At 46.8% G+C, this 17,868-nt stretch overlaps 1 protein-coding gene across 8 annotated transcripts in view; it reads right to left on the bottom strand.

Moving 5' to 3' along the window:
• mcf2l2 (MCF.2 cell line derived transforming sequence-like 2) overlaps positions 1 to 17,868 on the bottom strand; it is a 64,425-nt gene that overhangs the window by 44,931 nt on the left and 1,626 nt on the right. For 6 of the 8 annotated variants that reach the window (XM_077023379.1, XM_077023382.1, XM_077023385.1 and 3 more), the window contains exons 1-4: positions 15,066 to 15,273; positions 7,062 to 7,145; positions 1,649 to 1,763; positions 1,279 to 1,369 (exon numbers count right to left, since the gene is read on the bottom strand). In XM_077023379.1, coding sequence (XP_076879494.1) covers positions 1,279 to 1,369; positions 1,649 to 1,763; positions 7,062 to 7,145; positions 15,066 to 15,201 — 426 coding nt within the window. In that variant the 5' untranslated portion in view covers positions 15,202 to 15,273. Of the gene's footprint in view, positions 1 to 1,278; positions 1,370 to 1,648; positions 1,764 to 7,061; positions 7,146 to 9,028; positions 9,178 to 15,065; positions 15,274 to 17,868 lie in introns of those variants that run through there. The other 2 variants (XM_077023384.1, XM_077023381.1) reach the window with 2 other exon arrangements.

Here is a 17,868-nt window from a genome sequence, read left to right as displayed (position 1 = left end):
TTTATTGAGGACTCTGATCTGCCACTGCTCTCCTAACACCACCTGCTCCATCTCTCCTTACACCACCTGCTCCATCTCTCCTTACACCTGCTCCATCTCTCCTTACACCACCTGCTCCATCTCTCCTTACACCACCTGCTCCATCTCTCCCAACACCACCTGCTCCATCTCTCCTTACACCACCTGCTCCATCTCTCCTTAAACCACCTGCTCCATCTCTCCTAACACCACCTGCTCCATCTCTCCTAACACCACCTGCTCCATCTCTCCTTACACCACCTGCTCCATCTCTCCTAACACCACCTGCTCCATCTCTCCTTACACCACCTGCTCCATCTCTCCTAACACCACCTGCTCCATCTCTCCTAACACCACCTGCTCCATCTCTCCTTAAACCACCTGCTCCATCTCTCCTAACACCACCTGCTCCATCTCTCCTAACACCACCTGCTCCATCTCTCCTTACACCACCTGCTCCATCTCTCCTAACACCACCTGCTCCATCTCTCCTTACACCACCTGCTCCATCTCTCCTTACACCACCTGCTTCATCTCTCCTTACACCACCTGCTCCATCTCTCCTAACACCACCTGCTCCATCTCTCCTTACACCTGCTCCATCTCTCCTAAAACCACCTGCTCCATCTCTTCTTACACCACCTGCTCCATCTCTCCTTACACCACCTGCTTCCTCTCCTAACACCACCTGCTCCATCTCTCCTTAAACCACCTGCTCCATCTCTCCTTACACCTGCTCCATCTCTCCTAACACCACCTGCTCCATCTCTTCTTACACCACCTGCTCCATCTCTCCTTACACCACCTGCTTCCTCTCCTAACACCACCTGCTCCATCTCTCTTTACACCGCCTGCTCCATCTCTCCTTACACCTGCTCCATCTCTCCTAACACCACCTGCTCCATCTCTCCTTACACCACCTGCTCCATCTCCAGAGTAGCAGGTAAACATGGGTTGAAGAACACTGGTAAATACAACTTCATAGTTCCCTATAGGATTTAAAAAGTGTAATACCTTTTTATCTGATAAAGAACAACAAAATAGACCACAGGGAAACATTTGGCTCTGCATGCTTGAAACCAGGATTTTCATGATTAATCTACATAAATATGTATACATTCAGTTTCTGTATCAAGTGCTCTTTCAAGAAGGATTCAAGAGGTTCTCTGCCCTCTGAACTGTGCCCTCTGAAAACTGAACACCTGTCTCATGTATGTATCTATGGAGATGGTCGTGCTGGTGATGGTGGTGTGTACACACAGCTATCCGCGCCAGCGAGGCTTTGACTGTGCTCCATTTGTCCCGCCTACGGTCGATGATGATGATGAAGCCGATACTGGCTGCATCCAGACTGGAGAGAGAAAGACCAGCATAAGCACTTCAAACTGGGGAGAGATCAGGAAAAGTCTGTGCCCAGTGGAGGCAGGCCTATCCTTAGACTCTTGTGTGTGTCAGGAACATTTCAAACACAAGCATCTCCAAAGCTTTTTAACATTTTTGGCATTATCTGTCTGTTTTACTGTTTTATTACAAACTGCTTTCTTGTCCAGAATATGAAACCATGTTAAAAATGAGAAAACATTCCAAACCATTACACCATGAGGAAACGCATGTGTATGCAGAGTAGTACCTGGGTATGCTGGTCAGGTATGTGACCACGTTAACAAAGTCCTCATCAGGGAGCTCACTAAAGGCGGAATATTCTGGAAACGTGATGATGGGGGCACCATCTCTCCCTCTTCCTCCTGCAACACACATTACACCAGCACACATTACACCAGTAGACATTAAACCAGCACACATTACACAGGAACACATCACACCAGTACACATTACACTAGCACACATTACACCAGTACACATTACACCACCACACATTACACCAGTAGACATTACACCAGCCCAAATTACACCAGTATATATTACACTGCCACACATCACACAAGTACACATTACACCAGTACACATTACACTAGCACGCAGTACACCAGTACACATTACACCAGTACACATTACACTGCCACACATCACACCAGTGCACATTACACTAGCACACATCACACCAGTACACATTACACCACCACACATTACACCAGCCCAAATTACACCAGTATACATTACACTGCCACACATCACACCAGTGCACATTACACCACCACACATCACACCAGTGCACATTACACCAGTACACATTACACCAGCCCAAATTACACCAGTATACATTACACTGCCACACATTACACCAGTACACATTACACCGCCACACATTATACCAGTACACATTACACCAGTACACATTACACTAGCACACAGTACACCAGTACATATTACACCACCACACATTACACCACCACACATTACACCATCACACTTTACACCACCACACATTACACCAGCCCAAATTACACCAGTATACATTACACTGCCACACATCACACCAGTGCACATTACACCAGTACACATTACATTAGCACACATTACACCAGTAGACATTACACCAGTACACATTACATTAGCACATATTACACCAGTACACATTACACTAGCACACATTACACCAGTACACATTACACCAGCCCAAATTACACCAGTATACATTACACTGCCACACATCACACCAGTATACATTACACTAGCACACATTACATCAGTACACATTACACCAGTACACATTACATCAGCCCAAATTACACCAGTATACATTACACTGCCACACATCACACCAGTATACATTACACTGCCACACATCACACCAGTATACATTACACCGCCACACATCACACCAGTAAACATTACAGCAGCCCAAACTACACCAGTATACATTACACTGCCACACATCACAAAAGTATACATTACACCGCCACACATCACACCAGTACACATTACAGCAGCCCAAATTACACCAGTATACATTACACAGCCACACATCACACCAGTACACATTACAGCAGCCCAAATTACAGCAGCCCAAATTACACCAGTATACATTACACTGCCACACGTCACACCAGTACACATTACACCGCCACACATCACACCAGTACACATTACAGCAGCCCAAATTACAGCAGCCCAAATTACACCAGTACACATTACACCACCACACATCACACCAATACACATTACACCAGCACACATTACACCAGTACACATTACACCAGCACACATTACACCAGTACACATTACACCAGCACACATTACACTAGTACACATTACACCAGTACACATTACATTAGCACACATTACACCAGTACACATTACACTAGCACACATTACATCAGTACACATTACACCAGTCCAAATTACACCAGTATACATTACACTGCCACACATCACACCAGTATACATTACACCGCCACACATCACACCAGTACACATCACACCAGTACACATTACAGCAGCCCAAATTACACCAGTATACATTACACTGCCACACATCACACCAGTACGCATTACACCGCCACACATCACACCAGTGCACATTACACCACCACACATTACACTAATACACATTACACCAGTACACATTACCCTAGCACACATTACATTAGCACACTCGTGAGATTTCTATTTATACTGGCATTATTCATAACATTGTTTCATTACATTATTCATGTGGGCTCCATCATCCCTTTTGTTAACAACAGCAAACTGTCCTGTATTGTGTCACAGGAGTGAAGCCGCATGAAGGTTAGGGGTTAGGGGTTAGGGGTTAGGGGTTAGGGTTAGGAGGTGCAAGAGGACACTAGTTCTCCTCATGACCTGCCCAACAGGCAGCAACAGCGTAGTCACTGAGTCATTGTAACAATGAGATGCTTTGTTGCTTTATTTTAACCACAAGGGGGCAGAAATTAGCTAATTTTCCTGTCCTGAGAATAGACGCTTGACGTCTAGACACTTGCGGTCATGACAATACCATTTGAGTAGCAGGTAACTTCACACCATTCCACTCTATTCTACGCACTTGATGAGCACTGGGTCAGACACAAATTCACTAATACAAGAGGAGAAGACAAACCCCATCTGGGCCTCGTGCCTCAGGGAGCAGGTGCACACTCACTGACCTCGAGCCTCAGGGACCGTGTCTGGATGGTTCTTAGCTGCTCTGCTCTCAGCACAGATCTCACAGTCTTTAGTTGTACTAAGTCGGCTCTCAGAAGGCCCCAGGAGAAAACAGCATTGTTTTGTGCTGTTTGATGGAGCTCATGATGCAACTACTGAGATGTGAAATGGGAAATGATGGTTTATTGGAGAATTCGCCATGGCATGCCCCGTCTATCTAATCAGTCGTCCTAATTTCATCATTGTCTGTCCTTTCTTTCTTTCTTTCTTTCTTTCTTTCTTTCTTTCTTTCTTTCTTTCTTTCTTTCTTTCTCTGTCTCTCTTGCATTCTCTTCCTCCCTCTCCTCACATGCACAGACACAGGTGCACACAACCACATCACAGATCCATGTTGTGTGTTGTACTTCTTCTCAGCAGGACTCCACACCTATTATTCACACTGATGTCTCTGTGCAGACCGACACACCCCGAACAAAGCAGGGACCCTATCCAGGGCACAGGACATGCTGGAACTAAAATGGGCTTCACAATCCACAGCTCACACATACTTCAGTTAAGAACCTAAGGTGATGTTGTTTCTGGAGCCCTCCACCAGGTGGTGCTCATGGGAAGTTTGGAATGAAAAGCTGAGACAGGCTTGTTGACCGTTACATGACAGGCATGGCTCAGATACAGCGTGTGAAGCTGACATCATTTGAGTCCTTCAGTGCATTCTTCCTGTCTACCATCATCTGGAACAGGAGATTTGCCATTAGTTGAATTAGTCTATTCCTGCAAGAACTGATTTGAACAGGATCTGACCCCCCCCCCCCCCCCCCCTTCTAATTTTCCAGAAGGGAAAGAAATCAAATTCTAAGAAAAAATGGGAGGGGGGACCATTAAGAAGAAGTGAGTTCTACATCTGTTAAAGCTCCAAAATCCAAAATTTCAGCTCTACTACAACTCCATAGAATGACATAATATCTGTAACCTTGTGGGGGCTGAAGTGACAGCACTGTCACTGCAGTGTTTAGGAAGAGAGTGGGCAGGAACACCAGACCTCAGGTGGGGAGACACGGGTGGGGAACACAGGAGAGGGGGACACGGGTGGGGGACACAGGAGAGGGGGACACGGGTGGGGGACAGCTCCCAGTGGACTTGGGGTCCCACCCACTTACATCAACTCGTGCTCATCTTGGAGGGACGGGTCTGTGTCATACGCTGACCATTCACTGCACTACACCCAAACACAGAGCCTGAGGCCAGCACCATTTTAACAGCTTCTGAGGCTCTACGGCTTCTCTGAGCTACACAGAACTTCATCTGTGTCGCTGATCTTTCTCTGCTTCACCCTGCACTGTTTCCATCACAATCACCTCACAACACTCTCCTGACAACACTTTCACATTCACGTCTGGCTCCGCCCCCTCCACTATAGCTATAGCTGTCATATCTGTTGTCCTGTATTTTCCCTACCCAAGTCCCGCCTTGTTTCTATGGTTTCCCCGTTATCTGTCAAGCCCCTGTTTCCCTGCCCCTTGATTATTATTCTCACCTGTGTCTTGCTCGGTTAGTCCATGTATATTTACCCCTGTGTATTCCAGTCCTGTTGTCTGTCATTGTAAGTTGTCGCCGTTCCTCTGTGTTCCTCTCGTGTTCTCTCTTTTTTTATTTGTCTAGCTTCCCTTATCCCGGTTCGTTTTCTGTTTCATGTCATTCTACGGTATGTGTATGCTTTCTGTGTATTAATCGTTTTTCTATTCTCCCTGTTTCCCAGTAGTAGCAATAGAAGTGTGTTATTTGATTCCCTGTGCCTGTGTGATACGTTACCCCTTGTTATGTGGTTTACCCATGTTCCATGTGTTGATCTAGTTCTTTCTTTTCCATCTGCATTATACTCTTTGTTAGTTATATTTGTGGTTGCTGTCAGCTGTGGTGAGTTTGTGGTCCTGTTCTATGTCATGTCTTACCTATTTACCTTGTCTATGGTTGTGAGTCCCATAGTTGTGTGTTTTACGTGTCTTATTTCTTTAATAAACTCTTCCAAATCCTGCATTTGCGTCATGCCTGCTTAGCCCACTCGTTACATCATCTGACAACACATTCACCTGACAGCACACTCACCTCACAACTCTCTCACCTGACAACACACTCACCTCACAACTCTCTCACCTGACAACACACCCACCTCACAACTCTCTCACCTGACAACACACTCACCTCACAACTCTCTCACCTGACAACACACTCACCTCACAACTCTCTCACCTGACAACACACTCACCTCACAACTCTCTCACCTGACAACACATTCACCTCACAACACACTCACCTCACAACTCTCTCACCTGACAACACATTCACCTCACAACACACTCACCTCACAACTCTCTCACCTGACAACACACCCACCTCACAACTCTCTCACCTGACAACACATTCACCTGACAACACATTCACCTCACAACTCTCTCACCTGACAACACATTCACCTCACAACATACTCACCTCACAACTCTCTCACCTGACAACACACTCACCTCACAACTCTCTCACCTGACAACACACTCACCTCACAACTCTCTCACCTGACAACACATTCACCTCACAACACACTCACCTCACAACTCTCTCACCTGACAACACATTCACCTCACAACACACTCACCTCACAACTCTCTCACCTGACAACACACCCACCTCACAACTCTCTCACCTGACAACACACTCACCTCACAACTCTCTCACCTGACAACACACCCACCTCACAACTCTCTCACCTGACAACACATTCACCTCACAACTCTCTCACCTGACAACACACTCACCTCACAACTCTCTCACCTGACAACACACTCACCTCACAACTCTCTCACCTGACAACACATTCACCTCACAACTCTCTCACCTGACAACACATTCACCTCACAACACACTCACCTCACAACTCTCTCACCTGACAACACACCCACCTCACAACACACTCAGCTCACAACACTCACCTGATAGGAGGGCAAACTGCTTGTGAAGCTGTTCGATGATGTCCACAGCTAGCAGAGGCCTGATATCCCGCTGCATGATCTCATCTGTGGAAGAGAAAGAGGAGAAAGACAGAGAGAGGGGTGAGAAAGAAATAGAGAGAAGAGAGAAATGCCAAACTGTTAGATATTAGTGAAATATGCTTATACTTTTCCCTGACAGTGCTGGCATGACGGAACCCCGTGGCAGAACCCCGTGACAGAACCCCGTGGTTTAACCTGCATCACTCTGCTGACCTCAAACATTTCCACACTCAGCTGCAGCACAATCACAGTGTGAGGCATCCAGGCGTATGGACGTGGGTGGAGCAGGTTATCAGCTGGACACGCCTCCCCTCACAGTGGCTAGGCACAATGAAAGCAGCTCCCATTCTGAGGCTGCCCCTCTAAACACGCCCCCTGACCCAGAGGCCACGCCTCTAAACACGACCCCGTCCTGAGGCTGCGCCTCTAAGCACACCCTCTGACCTTGAGTACAGGTCTTAGATTGTGTGCATTTGCAAAGGGATTCATGCCATTTAAACAAGCCATTCATCTACATCCTCGTGAAAGAGGAGACACTTGAGGACTCAGCGTTACATCAAAGAGGAGCCAGACAAGTTCTGCTCTGTGCTCTGAAGACCTGCATTAAGACCCTAAACCGCTGAGTCTCGTCAAACAGCGTGTTACACACGGCACCACACAAAACTGCAATGCGGGAGATTTTTGCTAGTGATCAAGAAAAGCTGCTATTTACAGTAATGAAACATTCCAGAGTTTCTTTTTCACACAACTGTATACTCATACACACCCCCACACAAACCCACACGTCCCCCCACAGACACCCAAAAGGAAAGACAATGTGCGTCAGTGGCGTGCGTGGTGTCGATGTTATCTTCTGGCCCCAGGGTCACAGACAAGTAGGTCACAATAGGGGGCAGCAGAGAGGAAGATGACGGGTCGGCCCGTTCCAGGCTGGCCGTGTACCGCCCTCTCCCCAATGACAGAGCAGCCCGGGGAGGCTACGTGCAGAGACAGGGCAGGTCCTCCCCGCAGATACAGTTGGACAGACCTGCACAGCTTTCCACGCCTCCTACCAGCAAAGAGTTCCTCTTCCCAGGGTTCCTCTTCCCAGAACCAGACCAATGAAGATTTGCAATGATGCTTCTGACTTGAATATTTCTCAGTCTAGTGCTGAAGAACTCCACCTGTAATAAAGCCCCATCAGGACCAAGGTGCTGTTCTACATTAAACTGTTGATCCCATGTTCTTCAGGGAGCAGCACAGTAAGCTGATTCCCAGGTAATAGGAAGTAACGTCTGGAGCAGGCGAGTTGTAAACAGGGGGGAGCTGCAAACATTCTGTAGGTCACTGTAGGAAGCTGCTCATAGCACACACACCTGTCTGTCTAACCCACAGCCCCACCCACAGCCACACCCACAGCCCCAGCCCAGGACAGCGCAGGCACCTTCTGCCACTACACCTGTCCCAGTACAACACTAACTTCTGCTCCACCTCAGCTCCAGTAGTCCGTGATCTCCAGCAGCTGAAGGGGCAGAGAAAGGCCTTGTGTTGCTCAGCATGAAGTCGTAGGCGAAGGAGTCAAACTCTGCAGTTACAACAACAAATACAGGGCACACGCATGCACTTCTAACTGGGCCTTCGTAGTGTCTGACCATACAAACCCGTCGCAAAACACTCCCCATGCGTACAGCACACCTCCCACTCAAAGCTACAAAACAATCAAGACACTTTGTCCCCGAGGCTCTCGCTGCAAACGGGCAACAGCTTCATCGCAGGACCCCACCAGCTCCACCAGCTCCACCTTCTCTGCCAGCTACCCGGAGCCAGCTGTGCGCTGCTCCTCCCCCTGTTGGAGGGAAGGTGTCTGAAGCTCCAGAGCTCTGCTGGGTCCCACAGGTCAACAAACCAGCGTGCCGTGTGTCTCTTACCCATCACTGGCTTAATGGGCTTCATCATGGTCTCCAGACGAGAGGAAGCACAGCAGCTCAGACGAAGCTCAGATCCCAGCAGCAGGCTGCTTCACTCCATGCTTTCTTTCTTCTCCTGTATCTCCCTTTCCCCCCTCTATCTCTCCCCCTCTCTCTGTCCCTCTCACTGTTTCTCCCACTCTCTTCGTCTGTTTTTGTCCCTCTCTCCTCTTCTCTCTCCTCTCTTCCTCCTCTTCTCTCTCCCTCTCCACTCAGGCTTGCTGGGAGAGCCGGTCTCTGCTCCACACTGCTGGCAGGAGACGCATATTTGTGGCTTCTCTCACTTTTTCCAGCTCCGGCATGTTTTCCTGCGTTCTCCAGGCGGAGGGTCGGTGGGGGCTGGACCGCGGTGCCGCCGGGCCTGACCTATCAGAAACACCAACCAGGAGACGGAGGGCCTCACCGGCGCCTCCCTGCTGGAGAAGACGTATGACTTCAGGGAGCTTGTGTGTGTGCGCGCGGGAGACGGAGGAAGCGAGACGTGCTTCATCTAAGAGAGAGAGGAAGTCCCAGTTCTGGACAGTGCTCCACCCTGGGGAAACTGGACTCTGTCTGGAGCAGGAACCCAACGGCTGGCTGTAAGAACAGGCCAGGAAGCGTCTCCCCAAACGCCGGCCGCCATGAGGAAGGTGCTGTCAGAGGAGCCGGCTGCTCTCTCCATGTTTGTTAGAGCAGGACTCTACAGAGCAGGACTCTACAGAGCAGGACTCTACAGAGCAGGACTTTACAGAGCAGGACTCTACAGAGCAGGACTCTACAGAGCAGGACTCTACAGAGCAGGACTTTACAGAGCAGGACTCTACAGAGCAGGACTCCACCTCACCTGACACAGCAGACGAGCACAAGACACACACACACACACACCAGCGCTCTGATGTGCATGTTTGTTTCTTAAGGGAATACAGTGGATTCTGTTTTTTTCTTGTCGCTGCTTGACTGAACTGAAACCACAGTGAGATGTGGTTTCTTTACCCTCTTTCTCTCTCACCCTCCCACACACACAAAGTCAACAATTAGCAGAGACTACACACAGATACGTGCCCACACCATCTGGACTGTGGAGGTAAAGACTTGGCTGACTGTCTAACTGAAGAGTGGCACCCAGACTTCTCTCCTCCCCACACTCTTCACACTGCCAAAGACCAACCCCCCCAGACACAGAGGCACAGACCTCCCCCCCCCCAGACACAGAGACAGACCCTCCCCAGCCCGACAATGCCTGCTTCTGTCTGCCCGTTACATAATGTCAAGTCAAGACCCCTGAACAAGGCTCATTCACCCATAGTCTGAATATGAACCTCTGTATCCTCACTAATGCTTCAGAGCAGCGGCGTGGCCCACTTCTTACTCAGATGGCTTGATGGCAACAAATGACACTTGGTGAAAGAAGTCCGCTCCATCACCAGGGGGAAATCATCATTAAAAATAGCTTTGGGAGGAAGGAACTTGCTAATGAGCAACATGGAAAACAAAGACAAAGGCATCCGTCAGTGTGGGCGGAGCCCCGATGCTGAGAGCACCACCGTGGTCATGTGACTGAAGTGAGGGTAAAATCAAACACATGGTCATGTGACTAAAGTGAAGGTAAATACAAACACATGGTCATGTGACTAAAGTGAGGGTAAATACAAACACATGGTCATGTGACTGAAGTAAGGGTAAATACAAACATATGGCCAAACAAACACATAGCTGGGCAGGCCTGATCGTGCCATGAAGCCCAGCCCGGGTGACGTCTGTCTGGGGAAAAGTTGACGGGGAGGTTTCATCGTGAAATTCACTTTCCACAACACCAAATATTCAGTGAGAAGACCTGAACACAGTGCAGAAAGGCAGTGATGTTTTGCAGCGGTGCCCTGGGGAGTGGAGTTCACATCAGAGTCATGTGACACAGTCCACATGCAGACACCACATGCAGTTGTGTAACATATCGTTAACAGATCCTACCTGTTTACAGTCACAGCGATCTATGAGAGAGGTGGAATTTGGTCAAGCCCCTCAAAAGCTTGGGTGGGGGAGGTCTGAAGCATACTTATAACTTACATTTTCCTTAAAACAAATTTGCTTTGACGTGCCTTACTTTATAAATGATTATAAACCATTACATATTTTGATCTTTTCTATATTCTAAATGTTTCTACACCACAGACCTCCAGAGTGGCACAACAAAAGACAAAGGGAGAGAGCGATGTCCTTAGACACTGTTCAGTATTACACAGACCCCATTCCTCATCTGACACGCATTTTTGCCTTGATATTTCTCTTTTGTTTATGCTAGAATGCTACAGGAAGTCTGCAGAGGACAGATTAATTGTTCCCATGTTAGCACAATCTCTGAAAATAAAACTGTGAAGTCAAAGCACTGTGATACTAATCATGTGATACTAATCATGATTGGCAGTTCTGAGAAGCTGTGACCTCTGCTGGAAATGGGAATTCAACATTTCTGGAATAAATCAGCAGCCAGCCAAACACCTCATACCTCATACACCTCAACAGCATGCCAAACACCTCATATGTGGGGGGCATAACTCCCCACCCCCACCCTCCACCTTACCCCCTGGTACACACACATACACACGTCCCATCACACACTCTCTTTATTGTGCAGAGGCAGGGCAGGAAGTCACCTGTAAACACGCTTCTCCTGTTTAGTGGCGACCCTTTAGGACATCCCTCTCAAAAAGAGAAACAGCATTTCCTGTAAAGCTGCTTTTCGCATATATCTGACAATCTGAGTGCCTCGTATAAACACACAGGAAGTGTGTCCGCATCCACGTCATCCACACTGCTATCGACGACGTGTTTCCTCTCTGCTCTGAGACGCAAGCTTCAGGGTTCCATAAACTCCAACCACTAAACCCTCCCAAACCAGAACTCCACTATGTATAACCAGAGTCCGAAATCTCAGTCAGTGTCGTTTTTATTACAAGAACACTTTCCCTCTGATTATGAAAATTATATTGTATAAAACCTCAGTGGTGTTTAAGTTAGAGATGTTAAAGTGAGTGGTGTTTAAATCAGAGGTGTATAAGTGGGTTGTGTTTAAGTAAGAGGTGTTTAAGTGAGTGGTCTATTGAGGACTGAGCCCATGTGTTGTGGCCAGTGCACACTCCCTGTCTGACTCCCTTCACCCAGGTGGCTTTAGTTACGCCATTTTGAGGGATTTGAGGGTCCCACTGCACTCTGTGTTTCACGCCTCTGGCATCTGAACAATGTGCTGTCCAGATATGACTCAGCATACGGAAGACCTGTCTGGGCAGTCTGGGCAGTCATGGCCTGGTAGTTAGGGAACTGGTCTTGTGACCGGAGAGTCGTGGGTTCAATCCCCAGACCTGAGGCCATGACTGAGGTGCCCCTGAGCAAGGCACCTAACCCTCAATTGCTCACTTGTATAAAATGAGATAAAAAAAATGTAAGTAGCTCTGGATAAGGGCGTCTGCCAAATGCCATAAATGTAAATGTAAATGTCTAGGATGCTATCTAGGAATTATTTGGCATGAGAATAAGTGTCCTGGAAAAGTGCTTCTGGAAGAGCCCGGAATAGCCAAACTATGTACATACATCCATGCAGGCTGAATTTAACACAAACACAAATTCAGAAAAACAGCAAAAAAATAGAAATGACTGTAGAATCGCTGTTCCTCAGCTGATGACGTTCCTATGATGTATCTAGTGCTGTGCTGAGATCATGCCAACCTTCACACTGATGCCAACCTTCACACCGATGACGTTCCTATGATGTATCTAGTGCTGTGCTGAGATCATGCCAACCTTCACACTGATGCCAACCTTCACACTGATGACGTTCCTATGATGTATCTAGTGCTGTGCTGAGATCATGCCAACCTTCACACTGATGACGTTCCTATGATGTATCTAGTGCTGTGCTGAGATCATGCCAACCTTCACACTGATGCCAACCTTCACACTGATGACGTTCCTATGATGTATCTAGTGCTGTGCTGAGATCATGCCAACCTTCACACTGATGCCAACCTTCACACTGATGACGTTCCTATGATGTATCTAGTGCTGTGCTGAGATCATGCCAACCTTCACACTGATGCCAACCTTCACACTGATGACGTTCCTATGATGTATCTAGTGCTGTGCTGAGATCATGCCAACCTTCACACTGATGCCAACCTTCACACTGATGACGTTCCTATGATGTATCTAGTGCTGTGCTGAGATCATGCCAACCTTCACACTGATGACGTTCCTATGATGTATCTAGTGCTGTGCTGAGATCATGCCAACCTTCACACTGATGACGTTCCTATGATGTATCTAGTGCTGTGCTGAGATCATGCCAACCTTCACACTGATGCCAACCTTCACACTGATGACGTTCCTATGATGTATCTAGTGCTGTGCTGAGATCATGCCAACCTTCACACTGATGCCAACCTTCACACTGATGACGTTCCTATGATGTATCTAGTGCTGTGCTGAGATCATGCCAACCTTGTCACCACTCCATGGGTACATTGAAATGAATCCTGATGACTCTTTCATCAAATCCACCAACAATCGCGAAAGAAAATACTACACAACTCCTGCAGACAAAGCGATGCAGGTGTGGAGAGAAGATGAGAAAGAGAAGTGAGGAAGGAATACGTCTCCCAGTGTCTGAACACCTGGACAGTCTAGGGGGCGGGACAGTGTCGACAACCTCTGACGAGCTGCACACCTGGTTGGGGGATTGGATGGATGGGTGGGTAGTGTTGAGAAATGGCCAGAGTGAAGCACCATAGCTCCTGTGCCCAGTCTGTGTGTGCATGTGCAATCATGCCTGCGTGTGTTTCTGTAACAGCTGCTCAGACAGTCAAGGGGTGGTTAATAAGCAACAGCGCAGACAGATCAGAGCACATCAGAGCCCAAAACTGTGCCAAAACCTGCTCTTCTAAGTCTTACAAAGGTGGTAGAACATACCCTCTCCTGCCTCTGAGAGGGTACTGTGGCTTTACACAATCCCCCCCCCCCCCCCCCCCAAGGGGGTCACGCACGCATGCACACACACACACACTCTCTCTCTCTCTCTCTCTCTCTCTCTCTCTGTGTTTGACCTTGAGTCTCAGTAGAACAATACATTAGTATTGACAATAGTCATTTCTTTCTGTGTGAACTGTGTGTGTGTGTGTGTGTGTGTGTGTGTGTGTGTGTGTGTGTGTGTGTGTGTGTGCATGCGTGCGTGACCTCCTGTGGATAGCCATAAACATCAAATGAATCCGGACCGCAAACTTTATTTGTAATTATGCTTTGATATAGAAAAATGAGACCACAAACACGTCTACAAACTATGAACACTGACCCTGTTAGGGTTAGTATTACAGGCTGCTAAACTCATAGCTCTAAACTCACAGCTCTAAACTCACAGCTCTAAACTCACAGCTCTAAACTCACAGCGCTAAAGTCACAGCTTTAAACTCACAGCTTTAAACTCACAGCTCTAAACTCACAGCTTTAAACTCACAGCTTTAAACTCACAGCTCTAAACTCACAGCTTTAAAATCTCAGCTTTAAACTCACAGCTTTTAGACCACATTGCCCTGCATCTCAAACATTATTAAGCACAATGAATTAGAATTATTCACAGCAATAATACCTGGATTAACCCACAACAACCATAATATACCATTAACCCTCAAGTACCATAATACACCATTAACCCACAACAACTATAATACACCATTAACCCCTCAATAACCATAATACACCATTAATCCACAACAACCATAACACATCATTAACCCACAACAACCACAATACACCATTAACTCACAACAACCATATACACCATTAACCCACAACAACCATAATACACCCTTAACCCATCACAACAATAATACACCCTTAACCCACTACAACCATTATGCACCATTAACCCACAGCAACCACAATACACCATTAACCCACCACAAATGTAAAAGTCCAGTAAGACAGCAGGAGAGGTTTAAAGACCATGACCGTGCTGAGAGTGTCTCCTACTCACACATGATTGAGCCCATCGTAGAGTTCTCCGGCAGTCTGGTCTTAGGAGTAGCACTGACCCCTGACCCCTGACCCCGCCTACAGCTGTGCCTGTGTGGACGGGCAAGGTGTGCTGTAGCCGTGGAACTAACTGGCATGTTTTACGCAAACATCCCCAAGACTGGCAGAGCGCACGGGGAACAGAGCACAGAGAGAACAGAGGGGCTTCCTCTTCCTCTCCCGCCCTCCAAGGCATTCTGCAGCAGAAGGGGTGTGTGCTCGACTCCACACGTCACCAGGGACTGCTTCTGTCCCACCTCTCTCTCACACACACACACACACACACACACACACACACACACACACACACACAGCCCCCTGTGACACAGGGCATTATAATTAACCCAAGGACTCAACGTTCCTTAATTATTAATTCAGCCTCCTTCCAAGTGGACAGACTTAGCATCAAAGGGGGGGGGGGGGGCGCAGAAGTGGACAAACTGCACTGCAGTGGTCTCATTGTGGTGGGACACACAACAGTAGATGAAAGGTGAGCTCACATTCCTCTGCTGACCCAACATGAACAGATTGACGTTGCTGTTCTAAAACATTCCTCAGCATGGAAACCTTGAAGCTCATAAAACCTGGAGCTGTTTCCCCTGCTGTCATTTCTGGGAAGACCATCAGCGCAGTGTTCTAGAAACACACCACCCAGAAGCTCAGCCATCCCAATCTTAGCTGATCATCAGCGGCCACAACACTTCCTCCACCTACGCCTACACCCTACTGACCTGCCTCATTACTACTGCACATTTATTATACTCTAATTGTAGCGCACCACGTTAGCTATCCATCAAAGGTTTAGCAGTGGCAGTGTGGCTAGTATGGAGCAGCTGCTGTTTTGATGTCAGACCTCTCCCAACCCTGCAGGACAAGTGCAACACCCCCCCGACACACACACACACACACACACACACACTACCGTCAGTGTGGCTGCGACGTTGAGAATGCTCAGGAGAGCTCAGTAGCTTCAGGGATACATATCTAACAATCTGTAAATGCAGATAACATCACTGTATCTAAAATGTTTACATATTTAAAATGTTTAAACTGAGTTTATGCACAAGAGGTGTGTTACTAATAAAGTGAGAGGCTCACACACTCTGGGGAGGGGAAAAAATACCATTGGAGTTACCATTGCTGTCAAGAAAGTCAAGCTATAGAAAACACAAGGAAATACTGGACCATCTCCAGAGTGCCCAGCATGATGGATTTTGTATGATATTCTCCTTTTAAGAGAAGCCAAGAATGCAGACAAAAGTTAAATTTTCACCAGACAGAAAATTTGCAGAAAGTGCTTAAGATGTCAACTGAGAACAGACTAGTTCAGATACCTCCATATTCTAGCCCAGTCAGTCGGGTAGCTAAGAGGATGCAGTGGAGGAGGCGTCCACACGCAGTAGGAACATATAAATGGGAAGGCAGAGCTTCATAAAAGCAGCATCCTGATGTTTGGGTTAATGTGCTTCCTCTGTCTGTCTCACAAACAACAGCAGAGGACTCACAGTCTTTAGGCATCTAATGGACATGACTCGTCTCTTCCTGACAGTGTCTGCTCACTTGAATGGAAGCAGAAATCATGTAGAGAACCTGCCACTGGTATTAAACCAGTATGTAGAGAACCTGCCACTGGTTTTAAACGAGAATGTAGATAACCTGCCACTGGTATGTATTAGGTTCTAATGAAGAACCACAACACTTCAGTATATCAGAGATAGCAGCAGAATGTGCAAGCTGTAAAGACCAGGGGCCACTGGTGACCAGTGTATTCACGTTACATCACATTTTCATTCCATTTACTGCATTTAGCAGCCACGCTTATGCTTTACCATCTACTCAGAGAATGTATCCTACACAGTAAATAGGTTAGAGTTCATAATACCATTGAACTAGAAATTAATAGTGATACCTCAAAGTGTGAAATAAATATTAGCTATGATGAGAGCAATTAAATTATCTAAGAAAAAATAATACAATTCAAATATATCTAATAAATAATAAAGTAATAAACACAGCAAGTGAAATAAACACATTATTGTAATTAAGTTATGCTATTAATAAAAGCTCAAAACATTCAATGCAGTTCAAATTGCAATGTATACTTGTAAACCATAAAAAGACATATTTACATGGTTAAAATTCTGTTTGGCAAAGATGGCCACCATGTGGCCTATTAACGTAATAAATGATCAGTGCTATGATGCTGACAGCAAAAGGGAACTGCAGATGTTGTAACAGCTGGAGATGTTTGAGCACCACCTGCCCCAAACGTACAGCCTCCAGCAGCCCAGCTGCAACCACAGCTGCATTCACAACTCCACAAAAACGACATCCAAACACAAGGACATGCGGCTCTGTGGGGTACCAGCTGACCACGTCTAAAGGAGTAGGGGTTGGAGTGCTGGCGTGTACTGAGTATGTAATTGAGTATTGAGTGTATTTAGTGTGTAAGTATTGTATTTAGTATGTTAGCAGTGTTTTTAGCATGTAAGCAGTGTATTTAGTATGTAAATAGTGTATTTATTGTGCTAGCAGTGTATTTAGCATGTCAGTAATGTATTTATTGTGTAAGCAGGGTATTTAGTATGTCTGTGTATTTAGCATGTAAGCAGTGTATTTAGCATGTCAGTAATGTATTTATTGTGTAAGCAGGGTATTTAGTATGTCTGTGTATTTAGCATGTCAGTAATGTATTTATTGTGTAAGCAGGGTATTTAGTATGTCTGCTGTGTATTTAACATGTAAGCGATGTATTTAGCATGTCA

This window comes from Brachyhypopomus gauderio, chromosome 12, assembly GCF_052324685.1.
Source record: "Brachyhypopomus gauderio isolate BG-103 chromosome 12, BGAUD_0.2, whole genome shotgun sequence".
Taxonomy (NCBI): Eukaryota; Metazoa; Chordata; class Actinopteri; order Gymnotiformes; family Hypopomidae; genus Brachyhypopomus; species Brachyhypopomus gauderio.
The sequence above is the reverse complement of the archived record's forward strand: the minus strand, read 5'-3'. Positions and strand labels throughout refer to the sequence as shown.